A 23,940-nucleotide genomic window follows, 5' to 3' on the forward strand; every position below is an offset into this window, starting at 1 on the left:
TTCATATACTAAGTTTGGGGAATTCTCAGATCTCAGTATTATTTCATTAATTCACTGGTGCCTACAGTTTGATATTGTATCATGCCTTTTCCTCTCTCATAAATGTTTTCAAACATGTTCAGAAATTTTATTTATTTTTTTGTTAACATACATACAGATTCAGAAACATTTTTAATGGTTATTTCTTACTTTTTGGAAAGTGTTGAGCTGAACATCATAAGCATGAACAACATAAAGAACGACCAACACATTTATAGGGGCTTATCTGGGTTGATGAAAGGATTCATGGATTATAGAATCGTTTGAAGAAAATGGGGGTTTTGTATCAGAGGATTCAAGATATTAGTCTTCTTATAGCTAATAAGGCAGGAAGATGTGATCCAGTATATCTGAGAGTGTGCCCGAGTAGCTCCCTGAGCTTGGACTTGATGGGTAAGATCCTCCCCTTCCCCGTGGCTGTCACTGAATATTTTAGGAACTCATTTTAAGTTCTCATTATTGTCTGTATTCCATACCTTCCTTCTCTCCTATTCCCTCCAGCTCTGTTTCCTGAGGGTTAGCCTTGTGTTCACCTTTCTGCCCTGCATCTTCAGGATACAGCTTCCCTCAGTCTATCTTGTTCTCAGTCTGCTTCTTAACATCCTTTTTAAAAATCCCCTTTTCGAAAAAATAAAATAAAATGAAATCCCTTATGTGGATCCATTCCCAAAAGTCTGGTCCCACTGTCATGCTTAGGCTATGGGATCCCAGCCTCATTCAGAACCTTCTTCCTCAACTTGCTCAGGAGAGGAATTCAAACATGCAACAGTAGGTAGTACAGCTAGCCAGGTAGATTTTCCTTTAACAGTGGAAAAGCAAAAATCTAACATTTAGGTCAAAGGAAGAATGACATGTTTAGGGAGAGCCTGGACAGTTAGTTGCTTTCCAAAGATGTTGTGAAACATATTCAAACACAGATGATTATTGGGTTATATGACCTCTGATCTCAGAGTCTAAAGGTTATGTGATTTGACAGAGTTCAGTATTCCTGTCACTGGAGAATAGATATAATTTGAGCGTATATTTTCTTTAGATTATTCAGTTTCTATAAAAATCAGTTGCAAACATTTATTAAATCAGAGTTTTTATAGCCTTCTTTGCTTTCAAAGGAATATGTGGACATTCATCTTTGGAAAGCCAAGTTTAACAGCATTAAGGACACACCATAATTGCTTAACCATTCTCTATTGCCCTTACGATGTCACTCATTAATACAAAGTATACCTTTGGGAAAACAAAGTATTTATCAATATGGTTATTTATAGTTTAATTTACAATTAGTTAACAGACTGGACACATTTTGTTATGCCTGGCCTTTGGCAAAATTGAATTCCTACAGAAATTGAAAAGTGACCTTAAATAGAAGGACATCGTGAACTGCTTTCTGTAAGGAGTATTCTGTGTGTGGTCCTGGATGGAGTGAAGTTGGACTTTAAGCATTTTATATTTTTCTTGAATGGAAAATACTGGCCCATCCTTAGGAGACAGAGATGCTAAATTTCTGCCTTACTTGATGATAAGTTCTTTCAAGTCAGGGATCGATCAGGGCTATGTAAGCTTATAACCCATGTGGTGCTTCTACCTTTTATATGTTGTGTTTAAGAAATACTTGTTGAAGTTTTTTCTTTAAAATTCTGATATTTTCCCCTTCTTGTTCCTTTTCCTTATTCTCCCATGTTTCCTTGGGAAAGAAACAGACTAGCTAAGAATTTTAGTGTTCAGCTCTATTTCCAGACTAAATTATGGTAGATTGATTCTAATGTCAAGTTTTTATTTTCATTTGATTAGGTTTTCTTTTCCCCTTAATGTAAAATGGGCCAAGTATGGTGAAAATATGAAGTAGTACTGATTTTTAGCAAATCAGTAGTAAAGTATATATAAGACAAACTTGCACAGTTTTACTAGGATTTTGGAGTATTCACTGTGTAAATTTTTAACAGAGACATTCCAGAACTACCAGAGCGAGAAGAAGGAGAGGGAGAAGAAAGTGAGCTTCAAAATTCAGCATACAGTAATTGGAACCAGCCCAGGCGGTAAGGACTATTTCTGTCTTCTGCCTACTCAGTGTTTAAAGATAGGGAGGTGTGGTTTTAAGTACTGGATTACAACTTGTCACTGTGACATAGGGCAAGGCGTTCTAATATCCCTTACCCTCCATTTCTTCCTGTGTGCAGTGGAGAGGATAATGTGTTATTACACAGGGTCTAAACTAAACATGTATACAAGGATTTGGCACATAGTAGGGGCTAAATATGATTAAAGAAAATTATGCATAGGTAGTTGGAATGGATAATATTTTCTATAGAGTTCGATCTTGGGTTTACCACCAAATGTTAATTTAAATGTTCTCTAGCATTTGTAGCATATATATTCAAAACTGTGTGTGTGTGTGTGTGTGTGTGTGTGTGTGTGTGTGTGTGTGTGTGTAAGCGTCTTGTTATCACAGCCTGCAGTTATTTTAACCCATGCTCGCTCTGGAACCAATTTCATATATAGTAGAAAAATAGCTTTCCTAAATATGTTCAGATATATCACTAAGGCATATTTTTGTGTTCATGCTGAGTAAAGTCAAATTCAGTTTCATAGGAGTTTATTGAGTCCTGATTATGGATGCAGGTGATTTTGTGAATAACAGGCAAGTATGAGACCTAAATCCTGCCTTCAAGGAAGTGTCATGTACTGGGATAGGCAAGATGTGGAGACACACAAAATAATTAAAGAAAAATGTAAGGTAATTGTAAAATATATTAAGTGTAAAATATTAGTCATCTTGGCTATCCCCTCTAAACAGATCCATAAGTGACCATCATAATGGTTTCCTGCACTTAGGAAATGCTTAATATTTATTCTACAGTAAATACATAAAATACTCCAGAGAGAAAAATTTCTCCTCTTCAGAGATATAACATGGTTTGATGGTTTTCCTTGCTTACATTTAAACATTTTTAGGTTGAGTCCTATTCAAAGTATAGAAAACATATTATGTTGCTTTCACAAAAAACAATAAGCATTACTGGCCATTTAAAATAACTTTTTCATTGGAATTCTTTAAAAAGCTGTTAGCCTACTTAAAGAAATCAAGGTCTCTCTACATCATTACTCACATTGAGAACAGAATATGCTAGATCTGTGGCAGAACAAATGTCATTTCTTATTTATTTGAGGATAAAGGCAAAAGTGAGTTAGATGAAATTATTTTGTAGCTGGTGATCATAGTGATAAACTTGAATTTTGTTGGAGGACAGTAATCACAGGCAAAGGAAAAGATAGATTTTTCAGTTTTAATAATGCTGTTGGAGGAAAAGTAGTTTTAGAAGGCAATATGCAAAATGTTTGGCATCCATTAGAGCCGTGTTAGAATTCTAACTTCAACAGTTTTTAAGATAAATTTCTTAATCTCTGCTAGCTCTCAGTTACTTCATCTGTAAAATGGGATGAATAATAGAATCCTTTAAATTTGAAGAATTCACTGTGATAAAGCATGTAAAATTTTTTTTTCCGTCAAAGTTCTTTTTATTTATTTATTTATTTATTTATTTATTTATTTTACCTTTAAATTTTTTATTGTTATGATAATCACCATACATTACATTACATCATTAGTTTTTGATGAAGGGTTCCACGATTCATTGTTTGTGCCTAACACCCAGTGCTCCATGCAGAACGTGCCCTCTTTAATACCCATCACCAGGCTAACCCATCCCCCCACCCCCCTCCCCTCTAGAACCCTCAGTTTGTTTTTCAGAGTCCATCATCTCTCATGGTTTGTCTCGCCCTCAGATTTACTCCCCTTCATTCTTCCCCTCCTGCTATCTTCTTTTTTTTTTTTCTTAACATATATTGCATTATTTGTTTCACAGGTACAGATCTGTGATTCAACAGCCTTGCACAATTCACAGCGCTCACCATAGCACATACCCTCCCCAATGTCTATCACCCAGCCACCCGATCCCTCCCACCCCCCCCACCATTCCAGCAACCCTCAGTTTGTTTCCTGAGATTAAGAATTCCTCATATCAGTGAGGTTATATGATACATGTCTTTCTCTGATTGACTTATTTCACTCAGCATAACACCCTCCAGTTCCATCCACGTCATTGCAAATGGCAAGATCTCGTTCCTTTTGATGGCTGCATAACATTCCATTGTGTATACATACCACAATTTCCCTGATGCCAAGCGATGTTGAGCACTTTTTCATGTGTCTGTTGGCCATTTGGATGTCTTCTTTGGAAAAATGTCTGTTCATGTCTTCTGCCCATTTCTTGATTGGATTATTTGTTCTTTGGGTGTTGAGTTTGATAAGTTCTTTATAGATTTTGGATACGAGCCCTTTATCTGATATGTCGTTTGCAAATATCTTCTCCCATTCTGTCGGTTGTCTTTTGGTTTTGTGGACTGCTTCTTTTGCTGTGCAAAAGCTTTTTATCTTGATGAAATCCCAAGAGTTCATTTTTGCCCTTGCTTCCCTTGCCTTTGGCGATGTTTCTGGCAAGAAGTTGCTGTGGCTGAGGTCGAAGAGGTTGCTGCCTGTGTCCTTCTGTAGGATTTTGATGGACTCCTGTCTCACATTTAGGTCTTCAACCATTTGGAGTCTATTTTTGTGTGTGGTGTAAGGAAATGGTCCAGTTTCATTCTTCTGCATGTGGCTGTCCAATTTTCCCAGCACCATTTGTTGAAGAGACTTTTTTCCATTGGACATTCTTTCCTGCTTTGTCGAAGATTAGTTGACCATAGAGTTGAAGGTCCATTTCTTGGCTCTCTATTCTGTTCCATGGATCTATGTGTTTGTTTTTGGGCCAGTACCCTACTGTCTTGATGATGACAGCTTTGTAATAGAGCTGGAAGTCCGGAATTGTGATGCCACCAGCTTTGCTTTTCTTTTTCAACATTCCTCTGGCTATTCGGGGTCTCTTCTGGTTCCATACAAATTTTAGGATTATTTGATCCATTTCTTTGAAAAAAGCTGATGGTATTTTGATGGGGATTGCATTGAATGTGTAGATTGCTCTAGGTAGCATTGACATCTTCATAATGTTTGTTCTTCCAATCCATGAGCATGGAACGTTTTTCCATTTCTTTGTGTCTTCCTCAATTTCTTTTATATAAGAGTATTTTATAGTTTTCTGAGTACAGATCCTTTGCCTTTTTGGTTAAATTTATTCCTAGGTATCTTATGGTTTTGGGTGCAATTGTAAATGGGATCGACTCCTGGATTTGTCTCTCTTCTGTCTTGGTGTATAGGAATGCCATTGATTTCTGTGCCTTGAAATTATATCCTGCTACTTTACTGAATACCTGTATGAGTTCTAGCAGTTTTGGGGTGGAGTCTTTTGGGTTTTCCACATACAGTATCATATCATCTGCAAAGAGTGAGAGTTTGACTGCCTCTTTGCTGATTTGGATGCCTTTGATTTCTTTCTGTTGTCTGATTGCTGTGGCTAGGACTTCTAATACTATGTTGAATAGCAGTGGTGACAGTGGACATCCCTGCCGCGTTCCTCACCTTAGGGGAAAAGCTCTCAGCTTTTCGCCATTGAGGATGATATTTGCTGTGGGTTTTTCATAGATGGCTTTTATGATATTGAGGTATGTACCCTCTGTCGCTATACTCTGTAGAGTTTTGATCAAGAAAGGATGCTGTATATTGTCAAATGCTTTTTCTGCATCTGTTGAGAGGATCATATGATTCTTGTTCTTTCTTTTGTCAATATATTGTATCATGTTGATTGATTTGCGGATGTTGAACCAACCTTGCAGCCCAGGGATAAATCCCACTTGGTCATGGTGAATAATCCTTTTAATGTACTGTTGGATCCTATTGACTCGTATTTTGATGAGAATTTTTGCATCCATGTTCAAAGATATTGGTCTGTAATTCTCCTTTTTGATGGCGTCTTTGGTTTTGGGATCAAGGTAATGATGGCCTCATGAAATGAGTTTGGAAGTTTTCCTTCCATTTTTATTTTTTGGAACGGGCTTTGGTTTGTTGGGAGATTTTTGATGACTGCTTCAATTTCCATAGTGGTTATAGGTCTGTTCAGGTATTCTATTTCTTCCTGGTTCAATTTTGGTAGTTGATACATCTCTAGGAATGCATCCATTTCTTCTAGGTTATCTAATTTGCTGGCATAGAGTTGCTCATAATATGTTCTTATAATTGTTTGTATTTCTTTGGAGTTGGTTGTGATCTCCCCTCTTTCATTCATGATTTTGTTGATTTGGGTCATTTCTCCTTTCTTTTTGATAAGTTCAGCCAGGGGTTTATCAATCTTGTTAATTTCTTTCAAAGAACTAGCTCCTAGTTTCGTTGATCTGTTCTACTGTTCTTTTGGTTTCTATTTCATTGATTTCTGCTCTGATCTTTATTATTTCTCTTCTCCTGCTGGGTTCAGGCTTTATTTGCTGTTTTTTCTCTAGCTCCTTCAGGTGTAGGGTTAGGCTGTGTATTTGAGACCTTTCCTGTTTCTTGAGAAAGGCTTGTATTGCTATATACTTTCCTCTTAGAACTGCCTTTGCTGTATTCCAAAGATTTTTGAGCAGTTGTGTTTTCATTTTCATTGGTTTCCATGAATTTTTTTAATTCCTCTTTATATTCCTGGTTGACCCATTCATTCTTTAGTAGGATGCTCTTTAGCCTCCATGTATTTGAGTTCTTTCTGACTTCACTCTTGTGATTGAGTTCTAGTTTCAATGCATTGTGGTCTGAAAATATGCAGGGAATAATCCTAATCTTTTGGTACCGGTTGAGACCTGATTTGTGACCTAGGATGTGATCTATTCTGGAGAATGTTCCATGGGCACTAGAGAAGAATGTGTCTTCCGTTGCTTTGGGATGGAATGTTGTGAATATGTCTGTGAAGTCCATTTGGTCCAGTGTGTCATTTAAAGTCTTTATTTCCTTGTTGATCTTTTGCTTTTAGATGGTCTGTCCATTTCAGTGAGGGGGGTGTTAAAGTCCCCCACTATTATTATATTGTTGTCAATGTGTTTCTTTGCTTTTGTTATTAATTGCCTTATATAATTGGCTGCTCCCATGTTAGGAGCATAGATATTTACAATTGTTAGATCTTGTTGGATAGACCCTTTAAGTAGGATATAGTGTCCTTCCTCATCTCTTATTAGGCAGTCTTTGTTTTAAAATCTAATTTGTCTGATATAAGGATTGCCACCCCAGCTTTCTTTTGGTGTCCATTAGCATGGTAAATGGTTTTCCACCCCTTCACTTTCAATGTGGGGGTGTCTTTGGGTCTAAAATGAGTCTCTTGCAGACAGCATGTTGATGGGTCTTGTTTTTTTATCCAATCTGATAGCCTGTGTCTTTTGATTGGGGAATTTAGCCCATTTACATTCAGGGTAACTATTGAAAGATATAAATTTAGTGCCATTGTATTGCCTGTAAGGTGACTGTTACTGTTTATTGTCTGTGTTCTTTTCTGGTCTGTGCTGCTTTTAGGCTCTCTCTTTGCTTAGAGAACCCCTTTCAATATTTCTTGGAGGGCTGGTTTCGTGTTTGCAAATTCCTTTAGTTTTTGTTTGTCCTGGAAGCTTTTTATCTCTCCTTCTATTTTCAATGACAGCCTAGCTGGATATAGTATTCTTGGCTGCATATTTTTCTTGTTTAGTGCTCTGAAGATATCATACCAGTCCTTTCTGGCCTGCCAGGTCTCTGTGGATAGGTCTGTTGCCAATCTAATGTTTCTACCATTATAGGTTACGTATCTCTTCTCCCGAGCTGCTTTCAAGATTTTCTCTTTGTCTCTGAGACTCGTAAGTTTTACTATTAGATGTTGGGGTGTTGACCTATTTTTATTGATTTTGAGAGGGGTTCTCTGTGCCTCCTGGATTTTGATGCCTGTTTCCTTCCCCACATTAGGGTAGTTCTCTGCTCTAATTTGCTCCAATACACCTTCTGCCCCTCTCTCTCTTTATTCTTCTTCTGGGATCCCAAGTATTCTAATGTTGTTTCGTCTTATGGTATCACTTATCTCTCGAATTCTGCCCTCGTGATCCAGTAGTTGTTTCTCTCTTTCTCAGCTTATTTTCCATCATTTGGTCTTCTATATCGCTAATTCTCTCTTCTGCCTCATTTATCCTAGCAGTTAGTGCCCCCATTTTTTGATTGTACCTCATGAATAGCCTTTTTTGATTTCGATTTGGTTATAGTTCTTTTATTCTCCAGGAAGGGTTTCTCTAATAACTTCCATGATTTTTTCAAGCCCAGCTAGTATCTTTAAAATCATGATTCTGAACTCTAGGTCCGACATCTTACTAATGTCTGTATTGAGTAGGTCCCTGGCAGTCGGTACTACCTCTTGTTCTTTTTGTTGAGGTGACTTTTTTCGTCTTGTCATTTTGTCCAGAGGAGAATAGATGAATGAGAGAACAAAATGCTAACAGGTTAACAACGTCCCCAGAAAATATACTCTAAGCAAATCAGGAAAGACCTGAAACCAGGGGAAAAGAAAGGGAAAGAAAGAAAAGGACAAGAAAAAGATAAAAACAAACAAAAACAGAACAAAACAAAAAAACAGAATATGATCAAATATGATCAGGCTAGTGCATAGATCAGTGCCACACACTAGATTTTGGGTGTATTTTGGTCTGTTAGAAGAAAGTGCCTCCTAAAATTTTAAAGAAAGAAAGACATATGTGTACAAAATAAGGGTTGATACAATGAAGGGATGGAATATGATTGTAAAGATGAAAATTATAAAAGATTTTATAAAAGGAATTGATAATGTAAGAAGTTATTTGAAAAAGGAAAGTTTATAAAAAAAAGAAAAAAAAGGGAGAGAATGTGATCAGGCAGGAGACTAGAACAAAGCCTTATACTAGTTATTTATGGTATATTTTGATCCGTTAGAAGAAACTGTATCTCAAAATTTTAAAGAGGGAACTTATATATATATATATATATATATATATATATATACACACACCAAAAATAAGGGTAACTACTATGAAGGGATAGAATATGACTCTAAAAATGAAAAATAAAAATTTTTTTTAAAAGGATTGATACAATGTTGGTTGAAAAAAGGAAAAATAAAAATTCAAAAAAAAAAGTTAAAAAAATTAACTTTGAAAGACTAAAGAATCATGGTAAACAAGCCATGAATTCTATGTGCAGTATTCCCCTAGCGCTGGAGTTCTCTTGTTCTCATTGATTGGTAAACTTGGTCTTGGCTGGCTGTTCTTGCCGATCTTCTGGGGGAGGGGCCTGTTGCCGTGGTTCCGAAATGTCTTTGCCGGAGCTGGAATTGCCCCGCCCTTGTCCGTCCGGGCTGAGCAATCTGCTCAGGTTTGCTCTTGGGAACTTTTGTCTCCTGCAAGCTCTCGGTACAGCTTTGGAGGATGAGAGTGAAAATGGTGGCCTCCCAATCTCTGCCCTGGAGGAGCCGAGAACTTGGGGCCCCGCTCCTCAGTGCACCCCCAGAGAAAAGCAGTCAGTCACTCCCCTCTCCGGCCGCACTCCGTGCTCACCCAGCCTGTGACCGAGCATTTCTATCTCTGGCACCCGACCCCGTGTGGAGTCTTCAAACCCAGCAGATCCCTGCGGTGCGCTCCCGTGCCGCTCCTCCCCGGGGGAGGGAGTGGAGTCTCCCCAGATCCTCCGCTTGTTGGGTCCCTGCTGGAGGAGCAGTGGCCCGACTGCCGTGGATCACGGTTTATGGCAACCCCAAGCTGAGAGCCTGCGCCTCGGCTTCCTCTCTGCAGCTGGCTTCCCTGTTCAGATACCCGGGAGCTCTGCCGCACTCAGGCACCCCCGGTCTTTCTGTGACCCCGAGGGTCCTGAGACCACACCGTCCCGCGAGGGTTCCATCCCCAGCTAAGCCACTGGAGCGATGTCCCTCAGCGGAGCTGACTTCTAAAAGTTCCGATTTTGTGCTCCGCGGCTCTATCACTTGTCAGAAGCGGCTGCGGGAGGCTCCGTTTCCCGCCATCTATCCTCCCGAATATTGCCTCGGATTCGCTTCTCTGCACGTCCTACCTTCCAGAAAGTGGTCGCTTTTCTGTTGAGAGTTGTTGCTATTCTTTTCTTCGATCTCCTGTTGAGTTCATAGGTGTTCAGAATGGTGTGATCCCTATTTAGCTGAATTCCTGAGACCAGACGAAATCCAGGTTTCCTACTCCTCCGCCATCTTAAGCATGTAAAATTTAGTATAGTTCCTGGTGCAGAGTGAGCACTAAGTCTCAGGGGCTGGCCTGGTCGATAATCACCACCATCACTGATAACTAAGCAAATAGAAAATGTTGGACACAGGAATCACTTTGAAATTTTATTATGAGAAAAATTTGAGTGTAGTTTCTGAACTGGGAGATTCTTACACTTTTAGCTTCACTTTAGTCTTCACATTAGCCTGAGATATCTCTAAAGGTGGTAACTACCTTATGGAGAGAATATGTGTGGAGCTTCAGGAAATCTTAGGAAGATACCCTGCACTCACTAACAAACGTACTTTTTTGGGAAAAGTTCACAGAATAGTAAGTGGATGCTTACCAAAATAATCAGAACTATTAATAAATTAAAAGCAAGTGTTACGAATATGCTTTACAACATGGGAAACATGATGAGACATTCATTTATGCTGTTAAAAGAAGTTTACTTTGTGTGGAAATAGAGAATATTTTTTTAAAAAGTACATATTTTAAGATCGTAAATAAGCTGTTACTTTTATTTTGTATGTGATTTCCATTTACAGAATAGGTAGCATACTCTGTTTATCACTTTCCAGCTTGTTACTTTTCGCTCAGTTGAGTGTTTTGGATGTCTATCCTGATGACACTTCATTCAGTGTAGTTGTTGCAGTGAATTTCAGTGTATGAGTACACCACCCTTTATTCCCAGGTCAATATTTGACTACTGACACTTACTACTATAATAATTCTGTGCAATAAATATCTCTATTTCCTTATATATATATCTATGAGAATTTATATAGGTATGTATCCATAAGAGGAATTGCTGGCTCATAGATTTATTTATTTTTTTAAAAAAGATTCTATGTATTTATTTGACAGAAAGTGCAGAAGCGGGAGGAGAGGCAGGGAGAGGGAGAAGCAGGCTTCCCGCTGAGCAGAGAGCCGCACACCAGGCTCTATCCCGGGACCCTTGAGATCATAACCTGAGCTGAAGGCAGACACTTAACTGACTGAGCCACACGGGCGCCTCTGGCTCATAGATTTAAATGTACTGTTTACTTTATGAGAAGTTGTCAACTTGCTTTTTATGGTGGCTGTACCAATTTTTACTTCAATTCTCAATATACACGAGTTCCCTTTTCCTCACATCCTTGTTACCACATCATATGATCATTGAAACAACATGTTTTTGTCAATCTGATAGGTAGAAAATGGTATCTTGTCTTAATAAACAATGTCTGAGCAAAACAGGATTAAGGTGGTGGGGTGCACATTTTCTCACTTGTCCATGTGGATTGAATTTTGTATCTTGTTTACATTGCTTCAGTAATCATAATCTCAATCATCATGATAAGAGTAATAAAAGATTGACTGATTGCTGTATGCCAAAACTTCGTGTTGCACTTTGCATACATTCATTAATTTAATCCTCACACCTAAGTCTGATGTAGAGCGACTTACCGGCTCCGTTTCACAGCTGAGGAAGGTAAGAGAGAGACTAAATAAGTTGCAGAGGGTCATACAACTGTTAAGGAGCAAAAAATCAAGACTCACACCCAGGGACTCAGTTCAGAGCTCGGGCAGCCTGGCCTCAGAGCCCTTTTACCTTTTCTTTTTCTGAATTTCATCCTTTGTAAGCCTGTGTATAGGGCTTAAGAAACGCTGTCATTTTTCCATACAACTGACTCTGAACATGCTCTATAAAACTTTACCGTTATAGGTCCCCTTTTTCTGTCCAGGGAATGTTTCCCATGTTCCGTTCAGTGAGGGAGTCTCGTTCCTCAGCACTGTGGTCATTTTGGCAGCTCTGTGTTCCTCTTCAATCTTCTCCAGTATTTTAAGTAGTTACGGCCTTTCTTTCAGAGAGTACACTATATTTGAAAACACTTTGCTATCTGCCAGACCCCATGTAGGCATACAGGGCTGTTATCCGAAGATTGTTGAACCTCTTTGCTCCTCTTCCCTTGATGAAATGGGGCTAATAAGAGTATCCATCTCAAAAAAAAAAAAAAAAAGCATCCATCTCATAGGGATGATGTGAGAATTAAAGTATGTGGAATTCACCTAGAGAATAGTGCTGAGCACATAATAAGCACTTGAGTGCTGCTATTATTTTTATTATTTAAGAAATTATAAGAATCACTTTCCAATTCACACTACAGAGAACGCTAGGAGACATTTTCTTTCATTCTTTTATTTTTTTTTTCCTTTATAAGAGAAGGGTTAAGTAGTCCTATGAATGTATTCTGAATTCCTAAATGTTTACTACAAATGGCTAAATATACTGACTTCTTTACTTCGCCTTGTTATCTTAGGAACTGCTTTCAGAAACAAGGAAGGATTTTGGTTCTTGTCTTTCACAGAATTCCCATAGTGAAAGAAAATGATGACTAGGATTTTAACTAGTTTAAACTATTCACGGAAACGTTATTAAGATTCAGGAACGTGGTGACATCCTTTCAAACTAAATAGTTTCTAGGATTTTAGATTTCTAATAAGGAAAAGAAACGCTGACCTCAGGTACCTCCATCTGACTGGGGACTGTCATCCCCACCCCCTACCCCCAGTGCTCTTTTATCCCCAGCCTTTTCTTACTGGATCGCCCTCACCACACGAGAGTCCTTACTCCAATCCTTCCTCTCCTCTGGGATCTCCTCAAATCTCCTCAAATTGAGGGCATCTGTTTGGACCATGCTCTCCTCCTGTTTAATGTCCAACACTGACTCCCTTCCTGCAGCACAGAGCCGATTACAGTCTCATTATCTCAGAGCTCTCGGCTAGGGTTCTCGGCATTTCTCCTCGCAGCCAGACAATTCCTCTAATGGATACATACCTATATAAATTCTCATAGATATATATATAAGGAAATGTCAAATATTGACCTGCAAATGTCCTCATTCTTCTCTCCCAGTCTTACTGCATTCATAGCTCTTACAGCTATATGCAGTTACTCACTATGAGTGTCTGTGTGTGTTACATGGGTGGAGGAAGTACATTCAATGCAGAGCAGGTAGCAAAAGCACCAATGCCCCAAAGCGGGATAGCATGGCTGATGAACTTCAGGAATAGCAAGAAGATGCTGTGGTAGCTGGAGTGGAGAGCGGAGGCCAGAGAGCTGTGGGAGATGAGTTTAGGGGGTGGTGGTGGGATCAAATCATGAAGGGTACGGTCAGCCACTGCTTTCCATGTGCTGCCTGTTAGTTACCGGGTCTGCCTCGGCGAAGAAGACTTCTACAGGGATAAGCCTCTGACATAGCATGTGCAGCAATGTTCTTTTCCTTGGTTTGATTGCCAAGCTTAGAAGTTACCATCTGTTCAGGAGTCGTTGAATTTCTTGATTATTTAATGTCTGCAATATTAGAGCTCCTGGAAAATGGTACTTTTGTATCGGTCCATGTCCCAGCCTGGAGTGTGAGTCCAGTATTTACTTGTAACAAATCAGCTTCAGAAATAATTAGTGTTTGTCAGACCCTATAAAACACATAATTGGGAAACTATTTAAAATGATTTTGTTGGGGCACCTGGGTGGCTCAGTTGTTAAGCATCTGCCTTCGGCTCAGGTCGTGATCCCGGGGTCCTGCGATCAAGTCCCACATCGGGCTCCCTACTCAGCGGGAAGCCTGCTTCTCCGTCTCCCACTCCCCCTGCTTGTGTTCCCGCTCTCTCTGTCTCTCTCTGTCAAAAAATAAATAAAATCTTTAAAAAAAATAAAATGATTTTGTTTGCTACTGTTAAAACCTTAATAAATTGATGAAATTGGCAAAAATTAACTTATATTACCTCTTATTACATTGAGTTTTTTAAAATTTAGTTATAATTTTTGGCCATGTGAACCATTTTTAAGTATGCAGATCAGTGGCATTAAGAACATTCACATTGCTGTGTCACCATCACTACCATCTATCTCCAGAACACTTACATCATCTTACAAAACTGAAAATCTGTCTGCATTAAATATTAAATAATAATTCCTCATTTCTGCCCTCCCCACTTGCAACCACCATTCTACTTTCTTTTTTCCCCAGTTTTATTGAGAAATAACTGAACATACATCACTGTGTAAGTGATGTAAGGCATATAACATGTTGGCTTGATTTTATATATATTGTAGAAAGATTATTACAGTAGGTTTCAGGTCTTACATTTAAAGTCCTTAATCCATCCAGTAGGTTTCAAGGATTTATATTTAAGTCCTTAATCCAAGTTAATTTTTGTGAGTGGTGTAAAATATGGGTCACCTTCATTCTTTTATATGTAAATATTCAGTTATCCCAGCACCATTTACTGAAGAGACTGTCTTTTCTCCATTGAGTATTCCTGCCTCCCTTGTCAAATATTAGTTGACCTTATATTCTTGGGTTTATTTCTGGGCTCTTGATTCTATTCCATTGGTCTATGTGTCTGTTTTTATGCCAGTACTAGACTGTTTTGATGACTTAAAACTTTATAGTATAGCTTCAAATCAGGAAGCGTGATGCCTCCTGCTTTGTTCTCTTTTTCTCAAGGTTTCCTTGACTATTCAGTCTTTTGTAATTCTATATAAATGTCAGCAGTGTTTTCTCTATTTCTTTAAAAAATGCCCTTGGAATCTTGATAGGAACTGCATTTAATCTGTAGATGGCTTTTGATAGCATTTCATGTTTTAGCAATATTCTTCCAACCCACGAACACAGGATACCTTTCCATTTCTGTCTTTTTTGATTTATTTTATCAATGTCTTGTTTTCAGAGCAGAGATAATTCTTCTTTAAGTGGATTACTGTTTTATTATTTTTGATGCTATTGTAAATGAGATCGATTTTCTTCCAGAAAGTTTGTTGTTAGTGTATAGAAGTGCTCCTTATTTTTGCATGTTAATTTTGTATCCCACAACTTTACTGAATTCATTGATTAGATCTGACAGTTTTTTGGTTGAGTTTTTAGGATTTTTTAACATATGAAATTATGTCATCTACAAATAGAGACAGTTTTACTTCTTCCTTTCCAATTCTGATACTTTTTATTTTTCTTGCCTGATTGCTATAGGTAGGCTTTCCAGTACTGTATTGACTAAGTTTGGTCAAAGTGGGCACCTCTCTCTTATTCCTGATCTTAGAGGAAAAGCTTTCATCCTTTCACTATTGAGTATGATGTTAGCTTCAGCCTTGCTATATATGGCCTTTATTATGTTGAGATATGTTCCTTCTATGCCTAATTTGTTGAGTTTTTATCATGAAAGGATGTCAGCTTTTGCCAAATGCTTTTTTCCCCCTCTCTCTATGAAATGTCCATGTAATTCTTTTATTTTGTTCTATTAATGTGATTTGTCACATTGGTTGATTTGCTAGGTTGTACCATCCCTGCATCCCAGGGATACATCCTGCTTAATCTTGGTGAGTGGTCCTTTTAATGTGCTGCAGAATTCAGTTTGCTAATATTTTATTGAGAATTTTTGAATACATATTCACCGGCAATATTGTATACTGTAGTTTTCTAGTACTGACCTTTTCTGGTTTTGGTATCAGGATAATGCTGGTCTTATACAATGAGTTTGGGTGCGTTCCTTCCTCTTTGATTTTTGGAAGCGTTTTAGAAAGATTGGTGTTTATTCTTCTTAAGTGACTAGTAAAATTTACCAGTGAAGCCATCTGGTTCTGGACTTTTCTTTGTTGGGGGACTGTTGATGACTGATTCAATCTCCTTACTAGTTATTGGTCTATTCAGATTTTCTATTTCTTCCTGATTCAATCTTAGTAAGTTGTATGTTTCTAAGAATTTTTCCATTTCTTCTAGGTTGTCCAGTTTGTTGGTGTATAGTTGTTCATAATAGCCTCTTGTGATCCTTTGAATTTATGTGCTAACAGTTATAATGTCTTATTTTTCATTTATAATTTTGTCTATTTGGGTCCTTTTTCCTTGGTTAGTGTAGCTAGGGGCCTGTCAATTTTGTTTATCTTTACAAAGAACCAACTCTTGATTTGATTAGTCTTTTCTATTATTTGTCTCTTCTCTATTTCATTTGTTTCTGCTGTCATCTTTACTCTTGCCTTCCTTCTGCCGAATTTGGAGTCAGTTTATTCTTTTTCTAGTTCGTTAAAACATAGAGTTATGTTGCTTATTTGGGATCTTTCTAGTCTCTAAATGTTGGCATATATTGCTATGCATTTCACTCTCAGAATTGCTTTTGTTTCATCCCATAAGTTCTAGTACATTATGTCTCCATCTTCATTTGTCTCATGGAACTTTTTACCATTCCCCTTTCTGTCTCTATGGATTTGACTATTTTAGATACATCATATAAATGAATTTGTATAGTATTTGTCCTTTATTTCACTTAACATAATGTTTTCAAGGTTCATCTGTGTTGTAGCATGTATCAGAATTTTTTCCCCTTCTAAGGCTAAATAATATTCCATGGTATGTATATATCATTTTGTTTATCCATTCATCTTTAGATGGACACTTGGTTATTGTGAATGATTTTGCTTATGAACATGGCTGTACAGATATTTCTTCAAGACCTTTCTTTAATTTTGAGAGGATTGAGCAGGGGAGAGGGGGAGAGGGAGAAGCAGACTCCCTGCTGAGCGAGGAGGCTGATGCGGGAAATGGTCCCAGGACTCTGGGATCATGACCTGAGCCGGAGGCAGACGCTTAACCAACTGAGCCACCCCGGTGTCTGTTTTTTGTTTTTTTGTTTTTGTTTTTGTTTTTGATAGTAGCCATCCCAGTGCGTAGGTACAAGGTGGTATCACATTATGGTTTTGATTTGCATTTCCCTAATCATCGGTGATGTTGAACATCTTTTCATATGCTTATGGACCATTTGTATATCTTCTTTGGAGAAGTGTCTATTTAATTCCTTTGCCCATTTAAATCAGATTGTTTATTTTTTTTATTGTTGAGTTTTTGGTGTTCTCTTTATATTCTGGATATTAATCCCTTATGCAGAAAGTGATTTGCAAATATTTTCTTCCATTCTGTGAGTTACCTTTTTACTTTATTGATAGTATTTTTTGATTAACAAAAGCTTTTAATTTTGTTGAAGTTTAATTTGTCTGTCTTAATTTTGCCTTTGGTGTCCTATCCCAAAATTGTTGCAAAACCCAGCATTGTTAGGCTTCTCCCGCCTAAGCTTTCTTATAAGAGCTTAATTTTTTTTTGATCCTTATAGGGTTGAACTTTGGAGAGAACCAAGCAAATCCTTGGGCATCAGCATTGTTGGTGGAAGAGGCATGGGGAGTCGTCTAAGCAACGGTGAAGTGATGAGGGGCATTTTCATCAAACACGTTCTTGAAGATAGTCCAGCTGGCAAAAATGGAACCTTGAAACCTGGAGATAGAATAGTAGAGGTACCCTCTAGTGAGCTTTCTGTGCCAAAGTTCTTCACCTGTTCCATCCTCTTTACTAAGGGAATCATCATCTTTATACTGGTCACTTGACCCAACGTGAAAGTAGAATCTTTTGTGGTTAAAGCATTTCTTTCTTATATGTCCTATTTCATCCATAATTTTTCTCTTTAGTGCATGGTGACAGATTATATATTTCGATTCAGAGACTGATGTTTGGAGATATAACCATTTTAAAAAACATTGGCCCTGAGTTAAAATAATGAAGTTCTATTTGAAAGAACAAAGCAAATTTCCTGGGGAAAAAATTGAATTGTTTGAAATTATGTATACATGCACAAAATATATACATCATAACTAAGTTCTCCAGTGAGATTTTATTTTAAGAAATGCTTTGTCATGATCATTCATTGTAGATTAACTTTGTTGGGTAAGATTGTTTTCCAAGTCAGTCTTTATGGTAAATCTTTTATGCTAATTACCTTGATTATCTTGTACATAAATGCTCCCACCCCACAATCCAGGCTCAGATTTTCCTCCTCCTTCTTCTCAGTGCTGTGCCCATTCATCACTTAGGAGTGTGTGTGTGTTTGTATTTACACACTCATGTATGGGTAACTTTGGTATGTGCAAGAGAAGTCTTTGGTCAAATTGTTCCTAATCTCTTAAATCAAAACAAAGTATAATATTTTAAATAGACTTTTCTCCCATGGCCACTACTCATTACTCAGCAAATATTCCTGGAGCAGCTGTTGCGTTCCAGATGCTATGACAAGCTCTGGGCGTTCCGCAGGAAACAAGCACCATGCTTGCCTGTCAAGTGTCACTTCAGAACAGTGTGATAAATTATTTGATCAGAGAAAGTGTAGTTTTAGTTAAGAGGGTAGAGGGAAGGTACCTGACCCAGATTTGCTAAGTTGTCAGGATTTATAGAGTAGAGTAAAAGAGACAACTTCCCAGTAGAAACCAATCACTTTATTACTATAAGGACCGTGATATATACTTTATACAAGTGATTGTCTCTCATTTTCTAAATCCATATAACTTACCATTAAAATGCATTGATTGCATAGAAGAAGGTTACAACCTTTTAACCACAACTTTAAAATGAACATTTTTAGGATTTATTTATTTAGTCCTTTACTGGTTGATTGTCTGTGAGAGCTGAAGATGAGGAAGATTGAGGCTTGGGAGGACACAAGGGTCATGTCTGTTTTGTCTTGTTTTTATCTCCAACCATTTGTAAGGAAGAATGATGGGCTTGTTCTCTCTTCCTGCATCCTTACCTTTCACTAGGGGATATCTTAGCCCCTTTACTTAGGATACTATCTAAAATTCCCAATTTCAGATTATCACAGGGCAGTTTATTTTATGGCTAATTCACTGTTGAATTATCAGCACCTTTGACTTAAGGAGAAAAAGTAAGAAATATTTATAATTATTTCTGGAAAGGATTGATCACAGTTGGCACCAAAATGTTGTTTAAATGTATTGAGGGAGTTAAAGCATCCCTTTCAAATTGAAAAGGTATTTTGTGTGTGTGTGTTGCAAAGTACTGTGTGCTGTTTAGCAGTGGTTTGTTGAGGGCTGTTATGTAGGGGGATTTTTCTAGTAAGTAAGAAAGCTTAGGCCTCTGTAATCCTGGGGATTCTGAAACCTCTGTCTGCCAAGTATTTAGACTAGACTAGTCAAGACCTACAAGGTATTCCATTCTAAGTATATAGAGTTCTTTGGACTTGAGCAAAGATATTTAATGTCCTACTAAATGTTTCCACAAATGGAATATATAGTAGACATGAGTACTAACTTTTATTCTATGAATAAATGAAAACCATTTTTAATATGCACTGAAATGCATATTACATTATCTAAATATCAACTGGGGGAGGTTTTCAGTTAAAATTCTTTTAAAGATGATGATGTTCTATGCAGAGATCTAATAATTAATTTTCTTTTCCAGAATTGTGTCTACTCTGATTTTGCTATTTTGTTATATATATCCTATTGTGTGATAATTGGAAATGATAAAATGATAATAGTATCCTATAGTTTTCTGGCAGGATTAGCATTTGGCCTTTCAAACTATTTTCCTTCCTATTCATATAGTACGTTAATTTAGCTGATTATCACCCAGGCAATCCATGGTCAATAAAAAGTTACAAAATAACATTCATTTTCAAGCTATTTATAGAAGAATTACTAGCAAGCACAATTTCTTGGCTTCCAGCTCCTATCATGTCTACTACAAAGATTCTTCTGCAAAACTAATCTTGCCATAACCTGATTTTTCTGAACATCAGAATTTTATTTTTCACTTCAAGCTTCCCTGTACAGAGAGAAACACACAAAGCATCGCCCACCCATTTCCCAAACTAGTCTATAATGGATCGGGAGAAAATGTGTACAGTGACTTTCATGCGAGGCAGTTCCCTTATATTATTTCTTTAATGATTTTGATTTATTAAAGGAACAACGGATAGTGTAAAGAAAGCAGAAGCAGAGCCTTCATGTCAACTGATGATTATTTCAGTTGATTATGGGGACCGAAAGCAGGGTCCAAAATAAGGGACCACAATCTGCTGGACAAATGCAAAGTTCTGGAGTCTCACAAGTAGTCTCAATTATTTTTGATTCTGAAACAGATTTTCCAGGAGCCTCACCCAGGATCCTCAGAACTCCAGATCCACAAATTGTTCTGTTGTTCTATAGCTTCTTGAAATGTTAAGCTGAGGCCTTCCATTGCAGGTGGATGGAATGGACCTCAGAGATGCAAGCCATGAGCAAGCTGTGGAAGCCATTCGGAAAGCAGGCAACCCCGTAGTCTTTATGGTACAGAGCATTATAAACAGACCAAGGGTAAGCGAACAAAAAGGGCAAGGTAGGCAAATCCAAACAATGTTCAACTTGGAGTCTAACATATCAAGGGCCAAGTTGTCTCTAGGAGCAGATACCCAGTCTTGAAATCTCAGGAGACTTGTTAAAACTTTATATATATATATATATATATATATATATATATATATATATATTTTTTTTTAGTTGAGTTGTCCTGGAAATCCCTTCTACCGTGTTTAATAAACACTTCAAGTCTATTAAAAACATACAGAAGTAGGATCCATTGGTGGCCATAGGTATCTATATGGATAATTATAAGTATTCACCGTAGTCACAAAATATATGTTGTTAAGAGGAATGTGGTAGAATGACTTAGCTTACTAGTGTATGGCCTCAGAGTTCCTGAGAAGCCAGAGAGATTACATTTTCTTATGTATATATCCTCTAGACAGAATTTCTAACATATGCAATCCCATGATCACCTGTGAATCATCTTGAATGTATTTACTTGTCCCACTGAACATTCTACATAGTGGAAATTTAAGCAGTATGTTTATATACGAGTGATTTCATAACTGCTCCTTCCCAGCCATGATCACTGTATAGCTCTTCATCACTGGATAGCCCCCCGTGGACAGAAACCTACTAACCCATTTTACCATCAGTCATGACAGGTGAAATGGCTTTAAAAATATTTTAGAAAGTACAATGGATGCATTTAATTAATGTTGTTGATGGAGAAGATACTAAGCGAGTCTTTGTGTATTTGATATGCCCTAATGATTCTGAAGATGAAAATAATGCCAAAAGTTTAAAACTATTTTTTTACTATTCCTTCTTTATGTCTCAGTGAAAAAGAGTATTTGCATATGCAGCAGTTCTTAAGCATATTTGGGCCACATACCCCTTGGAAATTTCTTCAGAAACATATGTGTTCACTGAAAAGTTTGTGTATCATTTTAGGAGCTTCCTAGATATTCTGATACTTGTAGAGGTTCTACTTCTGAATTTTAGTGAAAACAAAACAACCCCTGTCATAGTGATTCTCTTTGAAATAGCTGCTCATTAGCTTTGAGGTTTGGTTGTCTTTAAAAGGAAAATGTCAACATATGTGAGGGAAATTAAAAGAACCATCTAAAACTTTAAAATATATAATTATTTTGTAGTTTATCATTTTAAAATTAAGAATATAAGAAATCAGTGCTCAAATGGTGGAAAGAGAGTAGCAAACAGCTCTGTAGCCGAGATCAGTAAAAGTAACTTGTCAGTCTTCTGTGCAATGGAATTCAAAGTGACCAAATTTATCCTGTTGGTCCTTCCTTTTGTTGTCAAGACAGGTGTAGCTGTGGTCTGGGTTTACTGTAAGAAATGAATTTAGTAGTTCTTAATGTAAGCAGTTATCTTCACATCTGCAGTTTTTAATCATTCAGTTGTTTATTGTTAGGTAATAATTATCCATTCAGATGAGAAACTCTGCCAAATGGTCGGGCTGCATCATGCTGCATTCTCTTCAAATGGTATTCAGTTTGTTTAAATAACTAAAAATCTTTCCACATTTGTTTCCATTTGTTGTGTCAAACATAGATACAGCAGGATCGTATTGGTGAATGGCTGTTTAAGTTAAAACAATTTTTTTTGTGTGTGGGTGGGTTTTATTCCTGTTGTTTTATTTTTAATTTCCAACTTTTAGATCATGTAGGACAATACTGTAAACTGCTGAATAGGATTCTTCATAGTACTTTTAAAAACTTAAAACTACAAACATTTCTTTCAATGCCAGTCACATTTTCTAATGAGCTGGGAAGATATTTTTCTCATACACCTGGAAAATATTCCTGTTTTACTGTCTGAGGTATAATGACACTTGATTTTATAGCAATTATTCCAGGAGAAATCTTGCCTAGAGTGACATGTTTAGTCAAGTTACATGTGATAGGATTCAGGGCACACTGCCCCAAAATAGGGCACACTGGCATATTGAATATTTTAAGCTGAAGGAATTTAGGAAAAGACAGCTGCTGGAATGATTCTGACCTCCCCCTTCTCCCCTGATTCAGGTCATAAAAACCCTCATGTGAAAGGTGCCTTCCCTGTACCTGGAGGAAAGGAACATCCTTACCTTCAGAGATGCAGGGGCACTGGGAGGGACCCGAATGAACACACCTTGCTAAGTTTTCCTCCGTTTTCCCACTTAGCTCATACTCTTTTGTCCTATCAAATTTCCCTGACTTTCCACTCTTCAGCAAACCTAGTGTCAAAATACTCCCGTTTAACCATTTCTTCAGGTCTTCACTATCTTATGAAGGCTGTGTGTCACATAAAAGTTAACATTAAATCAATACATATATATAGTTTTCTCTTGTTAATCGGTTTTTTATACAGAGATCCAGCTGAGAACCTAAGATGAATAGAGGAAAGATATTTTTCCTCCTCTGCATATGCATTCAGCTTTGAGAAATCAGAATTACTTTTGCATTTAAAATGAGATATACTGGATTTTCAGTGATTTACTTCCTTGTGAAATAATCATGTCTCCAGTAATCTAAAGGAAAAAAAAAAACACAAATACATAAGAATCTCCTAATGGAAAATGTTTTATTTGTAGATGCAATAAAACTTCGAAAAAATCTCATAGATAGTCTGAAAAGACAGTCTCTTTCGCATATAGACTATTCAAGAATCAGAACTTCGCAGAACTGAGAATAATAATAATAGTAATATTTAGTAATAAATTCCATACTTACTGATTTAGATTTATTACTGACCATTCCATCAGTTGGACTGCATTGTCTTTCCAAAGGGTAGGCCCTATTAATATGGGCCAGAGAATGTTTTTGTCTCCCCTGTGCTTCTTCTTAGTTAATAATATTTCCATTCCTGTCAGCCCTTAGAACTATAAACAGGAGTTTCATCGTTGATTTTTTAATAAGAAATATGGCCTGTTTCTATAATTCTTTTCATAGTAATAGATCTACCACTTCATTTGCTGTGCTCATGCTGTACTTTTATCCTTTGCTATCAGGGCCAAATTCTAATCCTATAAGAGCTGGAAATTGAAACAAATAAAAAAGCAAAACAAAAAACTAGAGCTCTCTCTAAATATTCCATTTCTTGCCCTTATGGTTCTATTTTTTTATTGTTCTACAGAATTATAAAGGAAATATAAAGCCTAAAAATTCTATTTATGAGGATTGGAAATAATTTCCACCTGCCATAGCATTGAGTTATTTTGCCTAGAATATGTTTTTAATCTCTGCCCAGTCATTTTTTCCACCTTAATAAATGATCGTGTTCCTTGGCATTTGTGATCTTTTTCTTTTGTAAAGCAGGAGTTGACATTTAAACTGAAAAGCAGAGAGAAAGTTGAGATGAGCAGAAATGTCATTGTGCCCATTTCTTTTTCCCGTCTTCCCTCTGTAGGAAAAACATTGCAAGAAGAGCAGATTGAAAGGGTAATGTGGCATAAGCTTTAGTACAGGCATACTGAGGATAGAGTCTTTCCAGAGTGTTCTCCCAGACAGGGTGGTGTCACATGACAACCTCTCCCTACTCTTGATGCTTGCCAGTAGGACTTTTTTATAGACAGAAGTAAC

The 23,940-nt window shown here is 37.3% G+C and overlaps 1 protein-coding gene across 12 annotated transcripts in view; it reads left to right on the plus strand.

Moving 5' to 3' along the window:
- Window positions 1-23,940, plus strand: part of MPDZ (multiple PDZ domain crumbs cell polarity complex component) — a 169,189-nt gene that overhangs the window by 107,793 nt on the left and 37,456 nt on the right. For 8 of the 12 annotated variants that reach the window (XM_035723504.1, XM_035723507.1, XM_035723511.1 and 5 more), the window contains 3 exons: window positions 1,980-2,072; window positions 17,338-17,515; window positions 20,258-20,368. In XM_035723504.1, the coding sequence (XP_035579397.1) occupies window positions 1,980-2,072; window positions 17,338-17,515; window positions 20,258-20,368 (382 nt within the window). The remainder of the gene's footprint in view (window positions 1-1,979; window positions 2,073-17,337; window positions 17,516-20,257; window positions 20,369-23,940) is intronic. The other 4 variants (XM_035723509.1, XM_035723512.1, XM_035723514.1 and 1 more) reach the window with 1 other exon arrangement.

This window comes from Zalophus californianus, chromosome 13 (assembly GCF_009762305.2).
Source record: "Zalophus californianus isolate mZalCal1 chromosome 13, mZalCal1.pri.v2, whole genome shotgun sequence".
Lineage (NCBI taxonomy): Eukaryota > Metazoa > Chordata > Mammalia > Carnivora > Otariidae > Zalophus > Zalophus californianus.